The following is a 24,341-nucleotide window of genomic DNA, read 5'->3' on the forward strand; positions in this document are numbered from 1 at the left end:
TTCACGTTTCAGGCGGGTATTGAGATTCTCACGTCCGACTGTGTGAGTGGCGATAAAAGGAAAACAAACACTCCAAGATGGTGCAACTCAGCAATGCTTGGGTTAAAAAGAGAATATTTCCATATATTTTTTGACTCCTTTCCAATCATTGTGATGACCCAATCAATTTTGAGGTTATGAGCAGAAGGAAAACAAACATGTATTTACACATGCCGAAGTGCACATTAGTGTGCGAGCGCTAAACGTCACTCATCTCAATACAGTTCTGCCACCTTTGCAAATGTTCGGGCGACAATGTCCATGTCATCCGCGAAACAAATAAATTGACTGGATCTGTTGAAAATCGTACCCCGGCTCTCCACATGACACATTCTAGCGCAATGTTAGTCTCCGGCGCGATTCGAAGGAACTGGAGTGTTCGCCCGAAATCTTCACACAGTTTTGCACACCATCCACCGTTGCATTGATCAGTCTGGTAAGCTTCCCAGGGAAGCTGTTCTCGTCCATAATTTTTCATAGCTCTACGCGGTCTATACTATGTATGTCGCCTTGAAATCAATGAACAGATGGTGCGTTGGGACCTAGTATTCGCGGTCTGGTCCGTTGTCGAGCGGCCGTCAACGAAGCCGGCTTGATAACTTCCCACGAACTCATTCACTAATGGTGACAGACGTCGAAAAATGATCTGGAATATCACTTTGTAGGCGGCATTAATGATGGGGATCGCTCGAAAGTTCTCATACTCCAGCTTGTCGCCTTTCTTGTAGATGGGGCATCCCAACAAACAATTTAAGCTGAACAAGCTAGTTTTTTAGCTGAAGAAGCTTATTTGCCTCAAAACAAGCTTTTCTTCAGCTTCCAATGTTTGTTGGGATATAACCCCTTCATTCCACTCCTCCGGTAGCTGTTCAGTTTCCCAGATTCTGACTATCAGTTTGTGCAGGCAAGTGGCTAGCTTTTCCGGGCCCATCTTGATGAGCTCAGCTCCGATACCATCCTTACCAGCTGCTTTATTGGTCTTTAGCTGTTGGATGGCATCCTTAACTTCCCCCAAGGTGGGGGCTGGTTGGCTTCCATCGTTCGCTGAACTGACGTAGTCATCTCCTCCGCTGCCTTGACTTTCACTGCCTGTACTCTCAGCGCCATTCAAATGTTCCTCGTAGTGCTGCTTCCACCTTTCGATCACCACACGTTCGTCCGTCAAGATGCTCCCATCATTATCCCTGCACATTTCGGCTCGCGGCACGAAGCCTTTGCGGGATGCGTTGAGCTTCTGATAGGACTCGCGTGTTTCTTGAGAACGTTCCATCTCCTCGCACGCCGCTTCTTCCAGGTGGCGTTTCTTCTCCTGAAAAAGGTGGATCTGCTGTCCCGCTTCCGTCTAAAACGTTCCACGTTCTGCCGGGTACCTTGCTGCAGCGCGACCGCCCGCGCTGCATCTTTCTCCTCCAGAATATGTCTGCACTCTTCGTCGAACCAATCGTTCCGTCGACTTCGTCCCATATACCCGACGTTGTTCTCCGCTGCGTCGTTAATGGCTGCTTTGACTGTATTCCAGCAGTCCTCAAGAGGGACCCCATCGAGCTCACCGTCTTCCGGCAACGCTGTTTCGAGATGCTGCGCGTATGCAGTGGCGACATCAGGTTGCTTCAGTCGCTCTAGGTCGTACCGCGGCGGTCATCGGCACCGAACATTGTTGATGACGGATAGTTTTGGGAGCAGTTTAACCATCACCAGATAGTGGTCAGAGTCGATGTTAGCGCCACGATATGCCCTGACGTCGATAATGTCGGAGAAGTACCGTCCATCATACAGAACGATTTTGTGATTCTGTCTGCAATGGTGATCCCCAGGTGTACCGATACGGGAGGTAGTGTTGGAAGTAGGTGCTGCGAATGGCCATATTCTTGGAGGCGCCGAAATCAATTAGTCGTAGGCCGTTTTCGTTCGTCAGCCAGTGAGCGCTGAACTTCCCAATAGTCGGTCTAAATTCCTCCTCTTGGCCAACCTGAGCGTTCAAATCTCCTATGATGATTTTGACTTCGTGGCTTGGGCAGCTGTCGTACTCACGTTCCAGCTGCGCGTAGAATGCGTCCTTATCATCATCAGTGCTTCCGGAGTGTGAGCAATGGACGTTGATTATGCTGAAGTTGAAGAACCGGCCTTTGATCCTCAACCTTCACATTCTTTCATTGACCGGCCACCACCCGATCACGCGCCTTTGCATATCGCCCATTACTATGATTGCATATCGCCCATTACTAGCTCTGGTAGATGGTATGATTACCTCTAAACGTTCGCACCATTGATCCCTTCCAACAAACCTCCTACAGCGCTACGATGCCGAATCCACGGTCCTTGAGCACATCGGCGAGTATGCGTGTGCTCCCTAAATTTCCGGAGGACCATTCCTCCTTATTCCCGGTGGACCATGGTGCACAGTTTTACTTAGAGTCACTCGCTGGCACTCGGACGATGATCAGCCGCCCCTAACATGGAGAACAGACGCTGTTGGGAGCCGATCCTGACATGGAGAACAGACGCTCAGTAAGATTTGCACCTCCGGAGAGGAGCAAACCCCCCTTCCCTGTCAGCATACGACCATAGTTCCATAAAGATTTCCCCAAACACAAGCGATGCGACTGTCGTTGTCACCGGGCGTTTGTTGACGGAATTAATCATAAGAACTCTCAGATAAGAACCAGCCGTAAGCTGAAATAGCTAAACTTTGTAACAATGTGGCATTCAGAGAAAACAATCTTTCTAGTATATGATTTTCGGACAAGACGATTATTCAAATAAAAATCCCGGGTTTCAATAATTGCGTATAATTAACAGCTCACAAAACATTCATTGCTCATGATCACTCAGAAACACATCATACTTTTTCACATAACCCTACCTAAGAAACATTACTAGAATTATGAATCTCTTGTAGTACTCATATATAAATCTGATACAGAATAAATATATTACAAAACCTTCATAAAACCGGAAATGTTACTTAGGTATCACTATATTCCATACAATCCGTAAATCACTGGAACAGCTCGTCATACGGAACCTTGTTGAATACGCCGGATATCACCGACTGGAAGATCTTAACGAATGCATCGATGATGGCTGGTTTCAGTTCCTTCAGAATATCCTGCCAGTTTTCGTTCAGGAAAACGTTCATGTTATCTCCGAGGGCCTTATCTCCGTTGAAAAGATTGGAGAAGTGCATATGGAATCGGGTCGTGTCAAAGGTGGCCTTCAGTTTGTCCAGCTGATAAAACTTTTTGCCTTCCCGATCCACGAGTTTACCGGTCCACTTCAACTGGATGTGGATGTTCTCTGTATCAGATTCAACTGTGATCAGCATACAAGATATCGAAAAAAAAAATCAACGAACTAAACTCACCCATGGTCATGTTACTCCTGCCTTCTCCTTGGATAGGCAAAATCAACACCTTGCCGTTGATTTTGTATGCACCGATCAGGGTCGTGAACGGCGCCAAAATTCCGAGCTCCATCTTGGTAGGGTTGGCGGTGAAGCCATTGGCTTTCTTAACGACACTCTGCGAAAGTCCCGTTAGGTCCACATTTTTGAAATTGAGCACAATGTTGATCGGTCCGTTACCGCCCTGAACGATGTCCATCTTTTGGATCTTCAGCGGATCCAACGAGACGAGATCTATTCCAGGGATACCGACGGAATGTTTGGTGAACGTTGTGCCTATCCGCTCAACAATGCATTTCTGGTCGTCTTTGGGGCACAGCGTGTAATCGGAGGCTGTGGAAAAAAAAAGAAGAGAATTGCGTTATCAGTTGGGAAATAAGGAGTTTTAAGTCATTCGACAAGTAAGACGTAATTAAAAATGAATATGAATTCATTTATTGTTGTTAATTTTTTTAGATAAAACTAATAAAACTAATCGATCTATATCCTCACACACTCTAAGGTTCATAAAATTTGTAATATTCATAAAAACATGAAAAAATCTCCTTATGAACGTTTTGGAAAATTTATTGGTTTGATTATGAATATTACCACTTCTTGGTTTATTTGGTTGTTGTCGTCATTATACAAAATTAATTTATAAGTCGGAGAACTGTCAAAAAAGTTAAATTCAGAATAAAAATCATCTTTGTAATATAACACAGTTCATAAGCTAAAATGCGCAGTTGGAATACCTCCATTAACTACTCACGTATCGTCTAACAACGCAATAACAATGTAAATTTGCTACACATTCTTTGAATCGCATAGGGATGAGAATTTTATCCCACCAGATGACAGCAATAATTACCGCCAACAACGACTTGCAAGTAGATTTGATATCCAGCAATTCTGCTTGTGTTTGATACCGCGTTAGTATGAACGGACTTACTCGATAGACATCATCCGGTTCATATTACATTCAAAAGGAGCAAAAAAGAACACTAAATATCGTTGCCCTGTAACTGCATAAGCAACAACATCTGCAGTTACTGATGCACTGCTTTTTTTTTTAATCCGCCATTAATTATTCGTTCGCATAGAGGCATGATATAATCATAAATCATCAACAGGTAACAAAAACCACCTCTACTTAATGATGTTTGATAAGTTAACGTTGGAATCTTTCTTGAAAAATAATAAATAAGTTATTTGGTGAAGAACTAACTAATAATAAACTAAAATCCAGGTAAATGAAGCTTAGATAAGGCGTTTTTAATATCTCCTTGATTTATACGTGCACCAGATTTCAAACTTCAAGGTACACGAAAGGTGACAGAAATCAACACGTTTCATCCCTGTAAGAATCCGAAGAAATTACTTGTGGAATTCAGGGGGAACCATCATTATTAACTTCCAAAAAGAGGCACTATTAGGTGTATTAAAGCGTGTGACTCCGCTACAAAACTAAGCTAAACTTCTTTTGATAAGAAAATAATTGGCTCAATAGTTCAATCTTTTTTTTTGTTTTAACAAACAAAGTGGACTTATCTGAATGAATCGAAGCATGCATACACGTTGCGTGCATGCAAGAACGTTTGATTCACGTGATCTATTCATAGTTTTAATCCTGTTGGAAATAAAACTCATCGTTATGACAGTTTTGGGCATTTGAATATTAAGTGCTATCAAAATGAATCTGCAACGGTCTGCTCCTCGCAAAACTGGAATCACTGCTGAATTTATTCCGCATAATATCGAGCCGAAATATTGGAGAATGTTCCACATGAAACGAAAATAAAAGTGTCTGATGAAATAGGACTGCTTGTTTCATCATGGAGCAATATCTGCACCAGAATTCGATCTTGCTTACATGTATTAATCCACCTAAAAGGCAATAGTGCCTTTCCCGAAAAGAAACGCGAAAATTCTTATGGTATGTTTGAAAGATTTCCCTAACAAATTGTGGAGACAATAAATTATGTGGTAATCCTGATAAATTCCCAGAAATTCTGGGGTCGTTTATGCGTTAATTATCAGTAACAGTCCAAGTAAATCATAAATAATATCCGGAAACAACTCATCAAAATTACTCATTATTCAAGGGAATATGCCTTTGAGTTTTAGAGAAAATGGTTATTAAATATGAAGAATGTCACAGCAATATTAGAAACAGCTTTCCATAAAAAGTCATTCTATTCCAAAAAATGTCCCATGGAAGGATATCAAACAATATTTGAATCATTTGTTTGAGAAACTGCATCCGTTTTACACAATTTCGAGAAAATAGCAAAAAACTGCCTTGAACAAATGTCGATTTCTTCGACACAGATCAATAGTTTTTGGCAAAACTCAACACCCTGGGGCACTTCCAGTATAAAAACTGCTAGCTGTACTCCGTAATTGCTCTTCAAAGTGCGTGGACATATGTAGTTTCTCAAACAAACGAAAAAAAATCATACATTTCCGCTTAAATAAAACTTATTTTATTTGCTAATTATCTAATACATGCATTCATCTCTTAGACAAGGTGTTCCGTGTTTTCTTAACACTATCATCCTTATTTGCTATGTTACGCTTTTAGTTATTATTAATACATTGCAATTGCCTCTGGCAGTTAGAATATATCCTCTGGTTGAATTGAACCATGTAGGAATTACAATGTTTTCTACTTAAACTAAACTTAACCTAATTTATACTAAGGGTACAAGGAGCTAATCGTTGCAATAGAAGATTGCAACGATTTTTGTCTAAAATTGGATATTATTTTGTTGGACATTTGTTGCAATGTCTCAATATTAGAAATTCTATGAAGTTCATTGGTACTATACCACGGAGGCAACTTCAAAATCATTTTCAGAATTTTATTTTGAATCCTCTGAAGTGCCTTCTTTCTGGTATTGCAGCAACTAGTCCATATTGGCACAGCATACAACATGGCAGGTCTAAATATTTGTTTGTAAATCAAAAGTTTGTTCTTAAGACAAAGTTTTGATTTTCTGTTTTTAAGTGGATATAGACACTTAATATATGTGTTACATTTGGCTTGAAGGCCTTCAATGTGATTTTTAAAAGTTAATTTTTGATCTAGCACAAGTCCTAAATATTTAGCTTCGCTAGACCAATTAATTGGAACCCCATTCATAGTGACAATATGTCTGCTAGAAGGTTTCAAATAAGAAGCTCTCGGCTTATGTGGGAAAATTATAAGCTGAGTTTTGGATGCATTCGGGGAAATTTTCCATTTTTGCAAGTAAGTGGAGAAAATATCCAAACTTTTTTGCAATCTACTACAAATGACACGAAGGCTACGCCCTTTGGCTGAGAGACCTGTGTCATCTGCAAACAAACATTTTTGACACCCTGGTGGTAAATCAGGTAAGTCAGAAGTAAAAATGTTATACAATATGGGCCCCAGTATGCTGCCTTGGGGAACACCAGCTCTTACAGGTAATCTATCAGATTTAGAATTCTGATAGTTTACCTGCAGTGAGCGATCTGATAAATAATTTTGGATCAGTTTAATAATGTACAGAGGAAAATTAAAATTCATCAATTTTACAATCAAACCTTCATGCCAAACACTGTCAAATGCTTTCTCTATATCAAGAAGAGCAACTCCAGTCAAATATCCTTCAGATTTGTTGAGCCGAATTAAGTGCGTCACTCTTAATAACTGATGAGTGGTTGAATGCCCATGGCGAGAACCAAATTGGTCATCAGCAAAAATAGAATTGTCAATTGTCATTAATATGAACTATCATTGTATTTAAAATAATCTTTTCAAACAGTTTGCTTTTTGAAAAAAGCAAACTAATTGGGCGATAACTAAAAGCCTCAGCTGGATTTTTGTCCGGCTTCAAAATTGGAACAACTTTGGCGTTTTTCCATTTATCTGGAAAGTATGCCAATTGAAAACATTTATTAATTAAATTAACCAAAAAGGATAAAGAGCTCTCAGGAAGTTTTTTGATAAGTATGTAGAAAATACCATCATCCGGGGCTTTCATATTTTTAAAATTTCTAGTAATAGATCTCACTTCATCCAAATTAGTTCCCAACGAAGGGTCAAAAACATTATCTTGGTTGAGAATGTCTTCGAAGCTTCGTGTAACCTGATCCTCAATTGGACTAGTGAGACCTAGACTAAAATTATGGGCACTCTCGAACTGCTGAGCAAGTTTTGAGCCTTTTCGCCATTTGTTAATAAAATTTTATTTCCCTCTTTAAGCGCTGGAATTGGCTTTTGTGGTTTTTTAAGAATTTTCGTTAATTTTCAAAAGGGTTTCGAACTGGGATCCAACTTCGAGACATTATTCTCAAAGTTGGTATTTCTTAGAATAGCGAAACGTTTTTTAATTTCATTTTGCAAATCTCGCCAAATAACTTTCAACGCGGGATCGCGAGTTCTTTGGTATTGCCTTCGCCTCACATTTTTAAGACGGATCAGTAGCTGAAGATCGTCGTCAATAATAATGGAGTTGAATTTAATTTCACATTTAGGAATTGCAATGCCTCTGGCTTCGACAATTAAATTTGTCAAAGATACGAGCGCATTGTCAATATCACTTTTGGTATCCAAAGGAATATTAACATCAAAATTTCTATCGATATATGTTTTATATAAATCCCAATCAGCTCTATGATAATTAAAAGTAGAGCTGATTGGATTGTAAATGGCTTCTTGTGAGATTTCAAATGTCACAGGAAGGTGATCAGAGTCAAAGTCAGCATGAGTTACCAATTGGCCACACAGCTGACTTGAATCCGTTAAAACTAAATCAATTGTAGAAGGATTTCGACTGGAAGAAAAACAAGTAGGGCCATTGGGATATTGAATAGTATAATATCCCGCAGAACAATCTTCAAATAAAATTTTGCCGTTGGAATTGCTTTGAGCATTATTCCATGAACGGTGTTTGCAATTGAAGTCACCAATTAGGAAGAATTAAGATTTGTTGCGAGTCAGAATTTGAAGATCAGCTTTCAACAAATTCTTTTGCTGCCCATTGCATTGAAAAGGCAAATAGGCTGCAATGAAGGAAAATTGACCAAAATTTGTTTCAACAGAAACTCCCAAGGTTTCAAAAACTTTGGTTTCAAACGAAGAAAATAATTTATGTTTAATACGTCTATTAATGACAATGGCGACCCCACCACAGGCGCTGTCAAGACGATCATTTCTGTAGATAAAATAATTTGGATCTCTTTTAATGGAGAGTCCGGGCTTTAAATAAGTTTCTGTTATAATGGCAATATGCACATTATGAACTGTTAGGAAGTTGAATAATTCATCTTCCTTACCCTTTAGAGAGCGGGCATTCCAATTTAGAACTTTCTCACAATTATTTAGATCCATTAAAACGGAGTCCGATAACAATTTTTGTGTGTACTTTATACCAACCTGAACAGCTTCTGGTATGGTATTTGCTTTGAACATTGCATCAATCATGTGATGCAATTGTTCAGTTAAAAAATCAAAATCGGAAGCAGTCATGCTACCTGAATCGGCAACATGACCATTATTTTCCGTTGGGACATGGGTATAAACCTCATTTTGAGAAGAGAAATTTTGTCTACCAGCAGCGATGTTTGCATACGTAGGTACATTCGAAAAATTGCTCGACCGGTAACTGGTTTCGAAATTTGAGCGTTTGAAAAATTTCTACCCGTCGAATCTGGGATCCGATTGGAATTTCCCGTCATCAATTTTGCACGGGAATTCAAAACTTTTTTGCGTGAAGGGCATTCCCAGAAATTGGATTTATGATTGCCCCCACAATTTGCACATTTAAATTTATTGGAATCTTCTCTCACAGGACATGCGTCCTTGGCGTGAGAGGTTCCACCACAAATCATGCATTTAGCATCCATGTGACAATGTTTGGTTCCATGACCCCACTTTTGGCACTTACGGCACTGGGTGAGGTTCCCATGTAACCCAGGCCTGCGGAAATGTTCCCATGTAACACGGACATGAGACATAATACAGGCCTTTTCCAAACTTTTCATATTATTTAGTTCACTTTTGTTAAAATGAACTAAATAAAATTCTTGAGAAATGCCCCTCTGGGAAGTACCAGGGTGGGATTTCTTTTTCATCTTAATTACTTGGACTGGTGAAAATCCAAGTAATTGAGAAATTTCAATTTTAATCTCATCCAGTGATTTATCATCACTGGGGAGACCTTTCAAGACGACTTTGAACAATCGCTCAGTTTTGTCGTCGTATGTGAAGAATTTATGGCGCTTCTCAGTTAAATAGTGAAGAAGACGTTTGCGATCGTCAAAGGATCCCGGCAAAACGCGGCAGTCACCCTTCCTAGCAATCTGAAATGAAACCTTGATCCCCTGAAGGTTACTCAAAATCTCATTCCGGAAGCCAGAAAACTCGGCAACAGATACCACAATTGGCGGAATTCTTTGCTTTTTCGCATGAATCGAATCACCTGGGCTAGAGGTATATTCGATTTGCTCAATTTCATCATTAATCAAATCGAACTGATTGCTCAGTTCGATTGGAGAAGAATTATTTCCGATATTAGAGTTAGAAGGAATATCTGAATTCTCCAGCTTCCTTCTATTTTTCCGCGCTTTGGCAAGACGGTCTTGAAACCTTGTTTCTTTGAAGGAAGTGGAGAATTCAGATACTCCCCCTTCCTCTTGTTTTTATTAATGCTCATGGCTGAGCGTGGAGACGTGACCTTCTAACAGGGTTTTTCCCAGAACGGTGTCCCTGCATGATTACCACCGCTTGTCGGAATTTTACTTCCGCAAACGGGTCCAACGTAAAACGAAGGCACGGGTCCTTGCAAAGATCGTAACGGGATCAGTGGGTACAAATAGCGCTAAGAAGCACCGTTGCAATTAAAATAGCTTCGGGTAGTATTAAAAACTTCCTTCCGCAAAGAGAGAAAGAACCGCACAGCACGAAAGCACGATGCGGTCTGAGTGTCAAGCATTATTTTTTGTATTTCCCTAGATCATGATAATTGAACTTCCTAAATGGTATTTTCATTGGCGTAACTAATGAAAAATTCTAGGGGGAGCTAACTTTTTTTAAACTTTTCTATTTCTACCGTCAAATCGTGGCTGCGATAAATGCATTGTAGATTGGATTATCGTTAGAAATGTTAACAAAAAGAGAAATATCAACTAACCTTGGAAACTCTCACATTATAGTGTTAGAGCAATCAAAGGGTGCCCAAAAGTATTTGTGTTTAGTTGCGTGTTTGTGTTTATATTTTGGTTCGTGTTTGTGTTTAGTTGTGTGTGTATGTTTGGGTGCGTGTTTGTGTTTAGGTGCGTGTTTGTGTCTAGCTGCGTGTTTGCATTTTGGTGTGTGTTTGTGTTTGGGGTGCGCAGACTACGAATATAAAAATAACTAGAAGGGACATACGTTATAGTCAAAGCTTTCAATATTATTTAAATTTTTCAATAAATTTCTGTACCACCAGACGTGGTTTGATCATTTAATTCAAGCACAGACAAACAGACATAACACTCGACAAATTTCCATCATTCACTGATTTACTGATCAATTCAAATAATCATTAGTTGTCCAATCGATCACTCGTGGTGTGTGCATCGAATTTATTCTATTTTTGCGTTTGCTCACTACTACCACCTAGTTCGTGATTAGCCCAGCTAGCTGAAGTCAACAGATGTCGTTAGTGTTTGAACGACGATGGATTGTCTGTGCACTCAGAAATTTAAAAAATCATTTATAGTATGAAATATAATCTGATTTACAATAAATGAGATTTATTCATACCGTAGTATAAAGTGTATACTATCATAGCATAGGAATTAAACTGAGGCCGATTTTCGTGAAAGTATTCTCTTCAGCATAACCGGTGTTGACAGTTTCCTTCCATTTTCACTAAAAAGCTGTTAGCTCAGGAATTTTAAAAGATTAACTTTTTTCAAATTATAATGATTATATCTTTAAAAATCTATGCCAGATGATGGTGAACACATTAAAAAGGTAAGCACTGCATACAAAAACGAAATCTTTCTATAATTTCTTTCGCGAAACATAACTTCAAATAGTTCTTTACAGGTTACACCGGAAGATGAAAAAGCCGCTGCCGAAAACCATACGGAATCTTACGGGAAAACAGTTTAAACGACGGAGGACTTTGGAAACGTAATCGAAATACCGCGACAGAATGGTCCAGGATTAATAAATACACAAAATTTATGCCGCAGCGCCACGGATATTGCAAAATTTGGAGATATTTGCGCGTACCAGAGTATCAGTGTTGATGAGCATAATGAATGAATATTTTGTTTTTCAAGCTTTATATTTATTGAAGATATCCACATAAATGCGAAATAAAACTTATTTTTTAGACATTATTTTAATTTCCACTTCTTAATTGAGCAAAACAAAACAAATGTAATGTGCAGAATCCATCTCATTTTCCAACCGGATGAGGTTAAACTTATGTTGCATAAAGTCATCTTATACTATCTCCAAATATATCAAATTTATACTAACGCAGTATAGAGCGCACCTAAACGAATATGGGGTCAACCAGGAGAATAGCCCATTAGCGTAACTTTAAATCTATTTAGTATAGATTTTTCTGAGAGTGTGGTTCAAGTTTTACTCATTTTTCCAGAAGCCGAGTTTTAAAATGTGATTGTATAGCCAATTGTTTTTACTCTAAAATGTTGTATATCAAGTAGGGGTAAAGACGGCTTTGGCAGGTTTTGTTCTATTATTGGCAGGGGGGTTTTTGTCGACCAAATTTTATGAAATTTGGCCACAATTTTCTTTGATATGCAAAGAATGTTTAGGCCAAATTTGAGCATAGTCAGACATAAAAAAAAACCCCTGCCAATAATAGAACAAACCAGAGCAAAGTCTGAAAACATAATGAGAGCATATAGAAAACATATTTTGATATTGATATCAAATCGAAATCATAATTTGTTTTCAAATATGAATCATCATGACTGATTACATATTTTGATCTCATTTTGCTGTTGATTTCTAAATTGTATGATCTGACATCAAACTGTGTACTTATTTTGTTATCGGAACCAATATCAAAATTAGTTTTCGATTTGCTCTCATCGACAGCAGGAATAGTTTTCGATTTGATGTCACAGTAAGATTTTTCTGCTGTAGATTTTGATCTTTTAACCGTTAAAACGACCAAAAGGATATCAACCTGAGTTATCAAAATTAGGCGATTTCACAACAACAAAATTAGTTATCGATTTGCTCTCAAGCTTTGCTCGGGAAACCTGCCAAAGCCGTCATTCCCCCTATTTTATTAAATAAATATTTATTATAAATGAGTCAAATTCGAACTAAATGATCGTATCATGCCGTAAGCATATTATTATTTTATACCTGCTCGTGCAGTGCAGCATGAGAATTAAAGATACCGGCTGGCTGTTTAGCACTTTTACAAACAACATCAAAATCATTTTCAAGCTGGCTAAATTTAACAGTAGGGAGCGTCCACACATTACCTAACGCTTAAGGGGGGAGGGGGTTGGTCGAAGTGTGACGATCCATACAAAATTTTCAGATGTTTCATTCAAAAAGTATGACAAGGGGGGGTGGTGGGTTGAAAATGCCCAATTTTTGCGTTACGTAATTAATGGATCTTCCCTTTAATGTGTTAATTCTAAAAATATGAGATCTGTATATTTTCTAGTTTTGTCAATGTATTTTCGTATAAATATATGTATATGTATTTAGATTCTTAATTGATCATTTGTACAGTGTTTTTCGAATAGTAGAAAATCGTTAATTTATTATTTTTACGGTATAGGGGTTTAAAAATATGGCTAAAAGTAAATATAATAAATAAAGATAATACTTCAAACCACCTTATTTAATGAATAAAATTGTTGTAAACAACAAATATATGCCTTTATTTAGTAATTGTTTCATTCTTAATACCATGCTCCTATATCAATAACATTCGCATCAATTTATGAATTCATGAAGCAGTAACCCTGTATAATATTTTTTATGTATTCATTCAGGATTGTTACGGGGACCTTGAAATATTTTCCACACCGGCTAAAAACCAGATCCATTTAAATTGTGACTATTTTCACTTGAAGTGCGTTATATAAAAAAAAAACATTTTTAATACCATCTGTAACAAGTGGTGTGTCTGTCGTTTCGAGGTGTGTGAGATTTTCGCGTTTTTTATTCCGTGTAATAAATATATGTGTATTGACAAACCAAGAACATGTTTGAATATGCGCTAAGCATCACAACCACCCATCACCCACCGGAAAGGATGCAACCACACCACACACAGTTCCGCTATTCACCACCAGTTGCAGGATCACGGAAAACTGGGCGGCCATTGGGGGGTGGCGTAGAAGACGCCATGATGAGCGAACAGCTTGGAAGGGAAATTAGGTAGGTCGAGGGTATGAAAAGGAGATACGCCATTGCTAGGGATCATTATTCAATCGACAGCCTAATTCGATAGACGTGAGCGACTAAGCAATAAAGTTAAAAAACCAGATTGAAAATTATAAGAAAAGTTTGTGATACAGTGGAAGCAACGAAGTGGAAAAACCATCCAGGTAAAAAAAAACCCTCGACCAGAACGCAAACCTCTCCCTAAGTAAAACGGTACTTACTACCACCTTTCCCCAATGTGCTCGCAGGACCCATTTTTTTCTTTGTGGGTTTAACGTCAGAGCTGCCCGTGATTGTTCCGGTTGAACCAGTCCGGTTGAACTTGTCAACCATTTGAATTACATTTTTCAAAACTTTATTTCCAAACTCAGAAATCAAAACACGAGCATATTAGGATTACCACTCCTTGAATTCGTTCCTTGTACCCAAATTAGTAACAAAGAATTTTTGGGATTTTTTCAGCAGTGCTTAAAAAGACACAAATTACCCCAAAATTGTTCGATTTGCAAATTTTATTGATATAAGAACATGTTATTAAAAACGGAACAACTACCTTATTTCGACATAATCTGTTGCATATTACATCTTACGTTGAGACACCCCTCGGAATGTATTTTTACTACGTTGCTTATCTTTTGTGACACCGTAGCGCCATGATGAACTATATTGGTAATTTAGTATTGCAATTTAGTAATGCAAAACAGTCACTATATCTTCAATGCGAGGGGTTGTCATACTAATGGTGATTTGTTCAGATTCATTTCACTTCATTTTGGTACAACCATTCTAATTTGCCGCTCTATGCACCCTTGTATCAAAATGAAGTGAAATAATTCTGAACAAATCGCCATTAGTATGACAACCCCTCGCTTTGAAGATATGGTGACTGTTTTGCATGTTCTTTATTTTTATTTTTATTTAATTTTTTAGTTAAAATTTAATACCTAAGCCATCTTAGATTATGAATTGAAAGACAAACTTGCATAGAGTTTAAGCAATATAATAAACATTCAAGCGCACGTGCATAAACACATATGCGAACAAACAAACACACACGCGGCACACACAAATACACACGCGCGCAAACACAAACACACATGCACGCACACACAAACATACCCAAACACGCGCACACATAAACACACACGCGCACAAACAAACACACACGCAGCACACACAAATACACACGCGCGCAAACACAAACACACACGCACACACAAACATACCCAAACACGCGCGCACACTCAAACAAACGCAAACACGCAAACTCAAACCTACGCACACACGAACACACGCACAAACAAGCACACGCGCACACGCACACACAACCATCATCCAAGCATCATCTCTATTCGTCAATTGGTATTAACCACAATGAATCTCGGGGCCATCTATTAAAAATCGTTCGAAGCACTTACCGCAGTGCGAATATTGAATCCGACCACTACCTCGTTGCAGTACGTCTGCGCTCAAAACTCTCGACGGAGTCGGAGTCGTCCGCCGCGGCTAAACATTGGGCAGCTACAAGATGGTAGACTAGCCCAAGAATACGCGCAGCAGCTGGAAGTGGCACTCCTAACGGAAGAGCAGCTAGGCGCAACGTCTCTTGAAGATGGCTGGAGAGATATTCGATCCGCCATTGTAAGTACCGCAACCACTGCACTAGGCACGGTGCCCCCGGATCAGAGGAACGACTGGTATGACGGCGAATGTAAGCAGTTAGTAGAGGAGAAGAATGCAGCATGGGCGAGATTGCTGCAACACCGCACGAGGGCGAACGAGGCACGATACAAACAGGCGCGGAACAGACAAAACTCGATTTTGCGGAGGAAAAGCGCCAGCAGGAAGATCGAGACCGTGAAGAAACGGAGCAACTGTACCGCGCTAATAACACAGGAAAGTTGTATGAGAAGTTGAGCCGTTCACGTAAGGGCCACGTGCCACAGCCCGATATGTGTAAGGACATAAACGGGAACCTTCTTACGAACGAGCGTGAAGTGATCCAAAGGTGGCGGCAGCACTACGAAGAGCACCTGAATGGCGATGTGGCAGACAACGGTGGCGGTATGATAATGAACCTAGGAGCACGCGCGCAGGACATGCGACTTCCGGCTCCGAATCTCCAGGAAATCCAGGAGGAGATCGGCCGGTTGAAAAATAACAAAGCCCCTGGAGTTGATCAACTAGCAGGAGAGATGTTTGAACACGGTAGTGAGGCACTGGCCAGAGCGCTGCACTGAGTTATTACCAAGGTTTGGGAGGATGAGGAGGAGTGGATGGAAGGTGCCGTGTGTCCCATCTACAAAAAGGGCGATAAGCTGGATTGTAGCAACTACCGCGTAATCACATTGCTGAACGCCGCCTACAAGGTGCTCTCCTAAATTCTATGCCGCCGACTAACAACAATTGCAAGAGAGTACCAGGCGGGATTTATGGGTGAACGCTCAACCACATATCAGGTGTTCGCCGTACGTCAGGTATTGCAGAAATGCCGCGAATACAACGTGTCCACACATCATCTATTTATCGAATTCAAACCACATATGATACAATCGATCGGGACCAGCTATGGCAGCTACTGCACTAAAACGGATTTCCGGATAAACTGATACGGTTGATCAAGGCGACGATGGATCGGGTGATGTGCGTAGTTCGAGTTTCAGGGGCATTCTAGAGTCCCTTCGAAACACGCAGAGGGTTACGGCAAGGTGATGCTCTTTCGCTCTGCTAGTCAACATCGCTTTGGAGGGAGTAATACGAAGGGCAGGGATTGACACGAGTGGTACGATTTTTACGAAGTCCGTCCAGTTATTTTGTTTCAACGACGACATTGATATTATGGCATGTAACTTTGAGAGGATGGCGGAAGCCTACATCAGACTGAAAAGCGAAGCTAAACGGATTGGACTAGTGATCAACACATCGAAGACGAAGTGCATGATAGGAAAAGGCTCAAGAGAGGACAACGTAAGCCATCCACCACAAGTTTGTATCAGTGGTGACAAAATCGAGGTGGCTGAAGAATTTTGAGGCGCATCATGGCAGGAAATCGTACGTACTTTGGACTCTGCAAAACGCATCAATCGAATAGAGTTTGCTGTCTTACCATCCACAAAACGCTTATTAGACCGGTAGTTCTCTACGGACACGAGACCTGGACGATGCTCGTGGAGGACCAACGTGCACTGGGAGTTTTCGAAAAGAAAGTGCTGCGTACCATCTATGGTGGGGTGCAGATGGCGGACGGTACGTGAAGGAGCCGAATGAACCACGAGTACTGCATTAGCTATTGGGAGAACCATCCATCTGTCACACCGCGATCATGCACACAATCATGCGTCCAAATTTTATGTGTTACCCATATGAGAGAAACAACGAAGCTGAATTGCTCCACAAATCCTATTCATCAATCACACAGCTCTAATAACAATCATGCCAAATTACAATTATGCCGATTATATCGCTTGGCGACTGCGATTCTGTCGCCGTTGGTATGGATGCTTAAATGGAACATTCCCTGCAGCGACCCAACGATAGAATCGACTCGCTTAGGTCTGAGGGAACTTTTATGCCAAACAGGATATAGTCCAACGCATCACGCGTTGGATAATCAATATTCTGATATGGACAGTACATGGAGGCGCATAGTACATTGTAAGTTAATGCCGCTATGGCGTTTTACCGTCGAAATGTGGGAAACCTTCATTCTGCCTACGAACCAGGTGACAGGGGCGGCACTCTTCTAAGACACTCCCCTCGCGGAACAAGTGGGAGGGAGCGCCCACCCGTGGTAAATCGAAGTGCAACACGCTTGGAGAATCACGTTAAGCACTACTTTCTGTCTACTTTGCTATTATTATTGTGACCTAAGCTCTAATGCTGTTACGTCCATCTCAACCACGATAAATACCCTAAAGGTATTTTCGAAGAAGGTGGCTTCTAACCCTACTTTAAATAGATTGACAGAAAAATACGAGGTGGACTTATTATATGAAACATTTTTCTCCCGGATTCTCTTATGAAAAATCTTCTCTTCAAAAGTAAGCCATAGGCAACCACAAAAATCAATTCTGCATCTTTGCTCTACTGCTGCATGCACAAAATAGTTGTGCAGGGTACTCGTCGTAGTTATACCACCAACTGTCGCACTATAGTGCACGATTAGCAAATGGCACACAAAATCGCCATAAAGCATGCTGACAGATAATTCTCCTCCAAAACTAACAAAACATAACTTTAGGAAATCATTTTCTTTATTTTTGACGTCCCTTGCACCATTTGTCGCACTACTGATCCCATTAAGATTAGTATCACAACTGGATGCACCAATTATATGGATTGCGCGGTTTTGCCTTTCTCGTACAACAAAGTTGTACCTGAAAGGCTTTCATTTCACTCCCAAAACGTACTTTTTATAGAGCGCTTGTAGACCCATAGTATTATATACCATTCGATTCAGCTCGACAAACTGAGCAAATGTCTGTCTGTCCGTGTGTGTGTCCGTGTGTGTGTGTGTGCGTATGTGTGTGCACATTGAAACATTAGACAATTTTTCTAGTACTAAACCTGAATCGATTTTGCTACAACAAGTTGCATTCGATGGGGAATGTTTTCTTCTTGTTCGCTATTGAATTTCATAATGATGGCACGGCTCAAAAATGTAAATATTCAAAGAGTTATGAGACATCATTATTTCGTAACAAATAAGCTATCGATTTTCTAGGTTATGTTCTCCCAAGACACAATTTATTCGAAACCGGCACACTGACAGCATAGGATACACCGCTCACACTGAAAAAAAAAATCTTCACAAAGAAACATAGAAACCCATTAATGAGTTAAAAAGTACCTATTTTAAGATTTCATGTATACACTGAAAATTCTAGTTTATTTTTTCAAAATGACCTAAGAAACATATTTTCATGAATGAATTTTAATATTGCGATCAACAGACCAATATGATAGCTTTTGATTACGGTACACAAATTAATTCATGAAAAAAAGGTGACATATGTTCTTTTTAAAAGTTAAGCGTCATTTCTGCCATTTCTTTCCCCTATGGGCCGATGTGAGCAGTGAGAAGTGAAAAGTGAGACGTGAGAAGTGCGAAGTGAGGAGTAAAAAGTAAGAAGTAAGAAATGAAAAATGAGAAATGAAAAATCACCAGATGATCCGAAATGAAAACGAAAATGTTTTTCCAAATTTAATCTAGACTATCCTTTGAAAAGAGCTGAAATTTTTTTTGCTAATATTTTCAAATGGATATAATAGAAAAACGACACATCCCACAAAAAAGTGTTGTATGGGTGACCATCGCAAAATCAGTCAAAATTTCTAGTGAAAATATCGGAAACAATCCAAATTGAACCCTACACTGAAAAAATCAGTTTTAAAAATTTAAAGTCTATTTGCGAAAAAATGCTCTTTTTATTTAAATGAAATTTTGTCTCAAGATAGGTGATTATGTTCCCTACCAACCGTCCATACATCGCAAGCTGGGCACTCTTAAGGAAAAAAAGTTTTTCTAACAAAAACTTTTTCTTGTCGGAATTATTTTCAGTGTATTTTCATCTGAAACTAAACCAATGAAAGCCATCGTTATAGAACCCCAAGCAAATCTATTTTTATGATACATTGTCTAATTTAGTCACTAAATATAGTTTGTTTTTAAATTAAGAGTAATATTAAAAAGGGGTTTATATCTTCAAAAAAATAGGGTAAAGTGTCCAATAGTGGACCCCCAACCAATAGTGGACCCTCCAACCATTTTTGCATTATTACAGCCCAATGTAAACATTTTGCTATGAAATTTCATCGGGAGAACCTACCTTACAATCCTATGATTTGATTACATCCTTTGAAAATGCTATGGAAAGAAAAATTAGATGATTTTTTTACAATTCTATAAAAAATAAACACGAGAGTGTCCATTATAGGAATATTCTGGGGCGTTCCATAATAGGAGAAAAGAAAGTCCCGAAATGGAACATAAAAATCGAATGAAGTGTCGACTATAGGGAAGCAATTTCCTATTATGGACCCAGAGGGTCTACTATATGGCGAATCCAGTCAAACTTGAACATGTTTATTTCAACGCATAACATCGTGTATTTGAGTGTTTTATGTATGTATCGTGAAGAGGAGGTGCAGAACTTGTTATTAGATATCAAACGGAATTAATATGTTAAAAATTTCTACTTCTTATGACAGGAAGAGCAAAATTCTGCTACTAGGGGGTCCACTATTGGGCATTTTACCCTATTATATTCCATTATTAGCTTCTTAAGTTGCGACCAGTTACGACCAAAACATTGTACTCTGCCTGACTGCACAGGAATTCTTAATATGAGTATATATGTATACATATGTTAAATCCACCTTAAAGACACTGAAAAATCAATTCCGTCAAGAAAAGTTTTGTTAGAAAAACTTTTCCCTTAAAAGTGCCCGGCTTGCGATGTATGGACGGTTGGTAGGGAATATAATCACCTATCTTGAGACAAAATTTCTTCCAAATCAAAAGAGCGTTTTTTGCAAATTGACTTTTATTTTTTTAATTGATTTTTTAGTGTAGGGTTCTATTCAGAGTTTTTCAAAAGTTTTATTAGAAACTTTGAATGATTTTTGCGACAGTCACCCATACAACACTTTTTGTAGGAAGCGTCGTTTATCGATTATATCCATTTGAAAAAATCAGTAAAAACAAGTTTGACCCTTTTCAAAAGATAGTCTGCATCAGATTTGGAAAACCTAAGTATGCACTTTTCTTTTACAGCACCTTTTAAGTATTGACCAATAAATTGACAAAAGTCAACTTAACAATAAGAACACTTGCAAGTTCCCAAATAGTCCTATTTGGCTTCATGCATTTCTATTACATTTCTCGCATAACTTTTCAAAAGGACCTAAGTAACATTTTTCATGAATTCTCGCTTAACTTTTCAAAAGCACCTAAGTAACATTTTTTTCATGAATTAATTTGAATACTGCAATCAATAGTTTTCATGTTGTTCTGTTGATTGCAGTACTCAAATTAATTCATTAAAAAAATGTTACTTAGGCCCTTTTGAAAAGTTATGCGAGATTTATAGTACAGCGAAAAGCCATCTAGTAGAAAATCTAGATGGATTCTAGATTGCTGACAAACGTTCATTTCGAACCAAAAACCGCAAGTTGCTGGTTGATTATTTTGTCATATACTCTGTCTCGCTCAAACCAACAGCGAATAATCTAACGACTACTTTCACGAACACTTTATTGTCAGATTTTCTGGATATGATACACTGCACGGCGTTTGTAATGTTCCAAAATGGGTACTTGCACAAAACTTCACGCGGCGAATGACTGTCGAAAGGTACGGCCGCGACAAACGATACACCGCAATGCTATTCATCCATAAGAATCAAGTAAACGGGGTGCAGAAAGCGCGGTGGTACCTTTCATGAAAGGTTCGCCGCGTGCAATTTTGAGAAAATCAGGCAATAAGGACCAGCCACTTTAACCGACCGTGTCCATTTAGCAAGTATGGTGTTGAATATAATCTGTAGATTAAAAAAAACTCAGCAAGTAACCGCACAATATTGAGTAAAACAAATTAAGTGTGTAGCATTTCCACATTCAATGAATAAATTTCGCACCGTGTATACTGACAGCATTAAAGTTTGTGTTGCTTCTTTCGTGCTTTATTGATGATGCTAACCTCTCAAGCAAAGCTTTCCAAAGCTTCAAATGTGGAACACGAAAACTAACACACGCGCTATAGAGACCGAAGCCGATGACTTTATCCGCTCGCATCAACACAGTTGTAAAAATTTCATCGTTGGAAATAAAAATCGCATTCGTACATGCTTTCTCGTGCGCTCGTTACGTTTGCTGCCATTTTTTCCTGCTTTGGAAGGAAAGAAGAGGCGTGTCATTGAGGCTAACTGCTTATTGGGTTGGGTGGTTTGGGTGGAATGATGGTGTAGTTTGGGCATTTGGGTGATTTGAACATAACGTTCGTTTTCATACACCTCATTATTTCCATATTATGCGGCTTTTTTCCATTGATATTTATGTGAATTGTGTTGTTAATTTTCACAAATTTTCTTGTACAATTATTACACAAAGGCATGCAAAATCAATGTATGACATACAACTAGTTTTATTGAACTTTAATATTACATTGGTGAAAAAACACTACGTGGGAATCGGCCCTAAAACAATTGTAGACGCGCTGTCTGGACAGTTAATCCATATTGTATTTTATAATGTATTTTTTAAAACGTGCCGCTGCGCTAATTATTGTACTATTTACCCACGATCGCATATTTGTAACATATGCATTTTTGCCTTTCTCGTACAACAAAGTTTCACCAAAAGGCTATATGATTGCTCAAAAAAACTTCTGATATAAGACCCGGAGACCCTTAGTGTTATATACCGATCTACTCAGCTCGACAAACTGAGGTGACGTCTGTTTTTTTGTGTGTGTGTGTGTATATGTACAAATTTTGTAGACACACTTCTTGGAACTTAGCATTGTCCGATTACTCGCAACAAGTTGCATTCGACAGGGAATTGTTTGCTATTGAAAATGGGCCCGATCATTGCTTTTCGGAATTATTGAAAAATCATTGTTTTTTCCCACAGGTCCCCCTTGGAAAAAAAATCAAAAAACTATTGTTTTTGAATGGTGGCAAGGCAAAAATATTAAAAATGATCGAAAAAATGTGATCTATTCACCCAAAGAGCTTTTTTGACCTTTTTAAAGTGATTTTTTCAATATATTTTATAATGCACGAGAAAGGCATCATCACTGCTAGGTGGATTAATATGGGTTTTTGGATACCTAATTACAAATGTTGAGGAGTTGTTTTACGATGTTTTTTTTTCAGAACTTCTTTATTGAAACACTTTGTGGAACCTATTGTGCTACATGTACTATATAACACTTATAGGGAAAGAATTGATTAAAATCCTGAGAATTATGAATTATTACTATGACCGTGGAAGTTTCTCATGAATACTTAGCGAGATTTGGATAATTGGTAATGATAAAGGAATTGGAATTATTGCGATCGATAATTGGAATTATTGCAGTAATGATAAAGTGTTTCCGGTACTGTCTTCCTAGTCAAGATTTTTTGAAAATTGTTTCAAACTGTTGTATCATTTGTCTTGGGTTACATAGTTATTGATACATAGAAATCAACATAAATTTACACTGGAATATTATGTAAAGAACAAAACCCACACAATAACACGGAAATATTATGAGTCCAGGGCGCTAATATCAATTGAATGATTAATATTAACCATCGTCGCCCCAAACTATTTCTCACTATCACTATGAGTTGATCCATAAATGGAAAAATCGCCGTAAAATAACTATTTACTTCTTCACATCTACTGATTATAATCAGTGGGTAATTATCCACTTGACACGATCGTTAATTAATGTATTCACTTTAATCGATACGTACGGAATTGCGCAGCCAAGCTTGTCGACAGCACTATCAACAGCGTTACAGCTGTTCCACTGACCACGACCTTCATTGGGATGTTTGAGCTTTTTTTCGGTACCGAAAAAGGTCCAACTCCTGTAGTGACGGTAGTAGGTGACTGCCCTCGCGATGCGCGATCGAATAGAACAATACGGAACCGAACCTGACAACTCGCGACCACTATGTTTAACGGTAGAACGTTGCACACTGAATAAAGTGTTAGAACCAAACGGGGTAAGTTTTATATTTATACAAAGACCAGAACGAGACCGGTCGCAGTCCCCGCTGGATCGGCGGATGCCTGGCCCGAGGGACTGTCGATTAAGGTAAGATAAACAGTGCAAAGTTAACGTGTGACGTGTGGACGAGTCGCGTCTGCCTCAAGGAGAACCTGTTGCTGGCGATAAGCGGTCAACGCCGGCGGTTAGAATTATTGGAAGCTGAATCGGCGTCGGCGGCACGCGGTAGGGGCAGGAATCTAGCGCCAGTTATTCGTCCGTTGACGGAAGACGACGCGCCAGCAACAGGGGTTAGAACTCGCGTTCTGTTCGCAGATTTGAGTTAATGTGGGGCGATAGCTCTGAAATCTAGACTGATAGCTTCCTAATGCCTACCCTAGGGGATGGCGATGATTAGATTGTATCGGTACATTAAGCTGCAATAAATTATCTTATTAATTGACTTGTTGCTTTACTGATGGCCAGTTTGAGTATAACGATTATACAAAGGAATAAAACTTGTCGTAATATTTCTTAAACACAATCATCGAAATCCATGTTAGATGTATTTATAACAATAAAGTACATCGTAATTTTTGCCTTTCTCGTACAACAGAGTTGTTCCGACCCGAAAGGCTATCATTTCGCTCCAAAAAACGTGCTTTTCATAGAAGCCTTGGAGACTCATAGTATTACACAAATCGACTCAGCCCGACGAACTGAGCAAATGTCTCTCTGTCCGTGTGTATGTGTGTATGTATGAAGAACAATATACAACTTATTTATTTATTATATTTAGTAATCCAGGAGGC

The 24,341-nt window shown here is 39.0% G+C and overlaps 1 protein-coding gene across 1 annotated transcript; it reads right to left on the reverse strand.

Annotated features, from left to right (window-relative positions):
- Window positions 1-2,812: 2,812 nt before the first annotated feature.
- LOC134202583 (protein takeout-like) lies at window positions 2,813-23,528 on the reverse strand. The gene is made up of 3 exons (XM_062677600.1): window positions 23,291-23,528; window positions 3,404-3,775; window positions 2,813-3,336 (listed from the first exon to the last, which is right to left on the reverse strand). Exons 1-3 carry the CDS (start codon window positions 23,361-23,363, stop codon window positions 3,038-3,040), a joined length of 744 nt encoding a protein of 247 aa, XP_062533584.1. The 5' UTR covers window positions 23,364-23,528; the 3' UTR covers window positions 2,813-3,037.
- Window positions 23,529-24,341: the final 813 nt, after the last annotated feature.

The sequence above is a fragment of the Armigeres subalbatus genome, unplaced genomic scaffold (assembly GCF_024139115.2).
Source record: "Armigeres subalbatus isolate Guangzhou_Male unplaced genomic scaffold, GZ_Asu_2 Contig1291, whole genome shotgun sequence".
Taxonomy (NCBI): Eukaryota; Metazoa; Arthropoda; class Insecta; order Diptera; family Culicidae; genus Armigeres; species Armigeres subalbatus.

Bases quoted from the DNA above. Each gene is read 5' to 3' on its own strand.
- LOC134202583 (XM_062677600.1), bottom strand. From the start codon at position 23,363: ATGAAGGTCGTGGTCAGTGGAACAGCTGTAACGCTGTTGATAGTGCTG. The intron at 3,776-23,290 runs GTACGTATCGAT...TTTTTTCCACAG, and splicing joins AAGCTTGGCTGCGCAATTCC to CCTCCGATTACACGCTGTGC. The intron at 3,337-3,403 runs GTGAGTTTAGTT...AATCTGATACAG, and splicing joins CAGGAGTAACATGACCATGG to AGAACATCCACATCCAGTTG.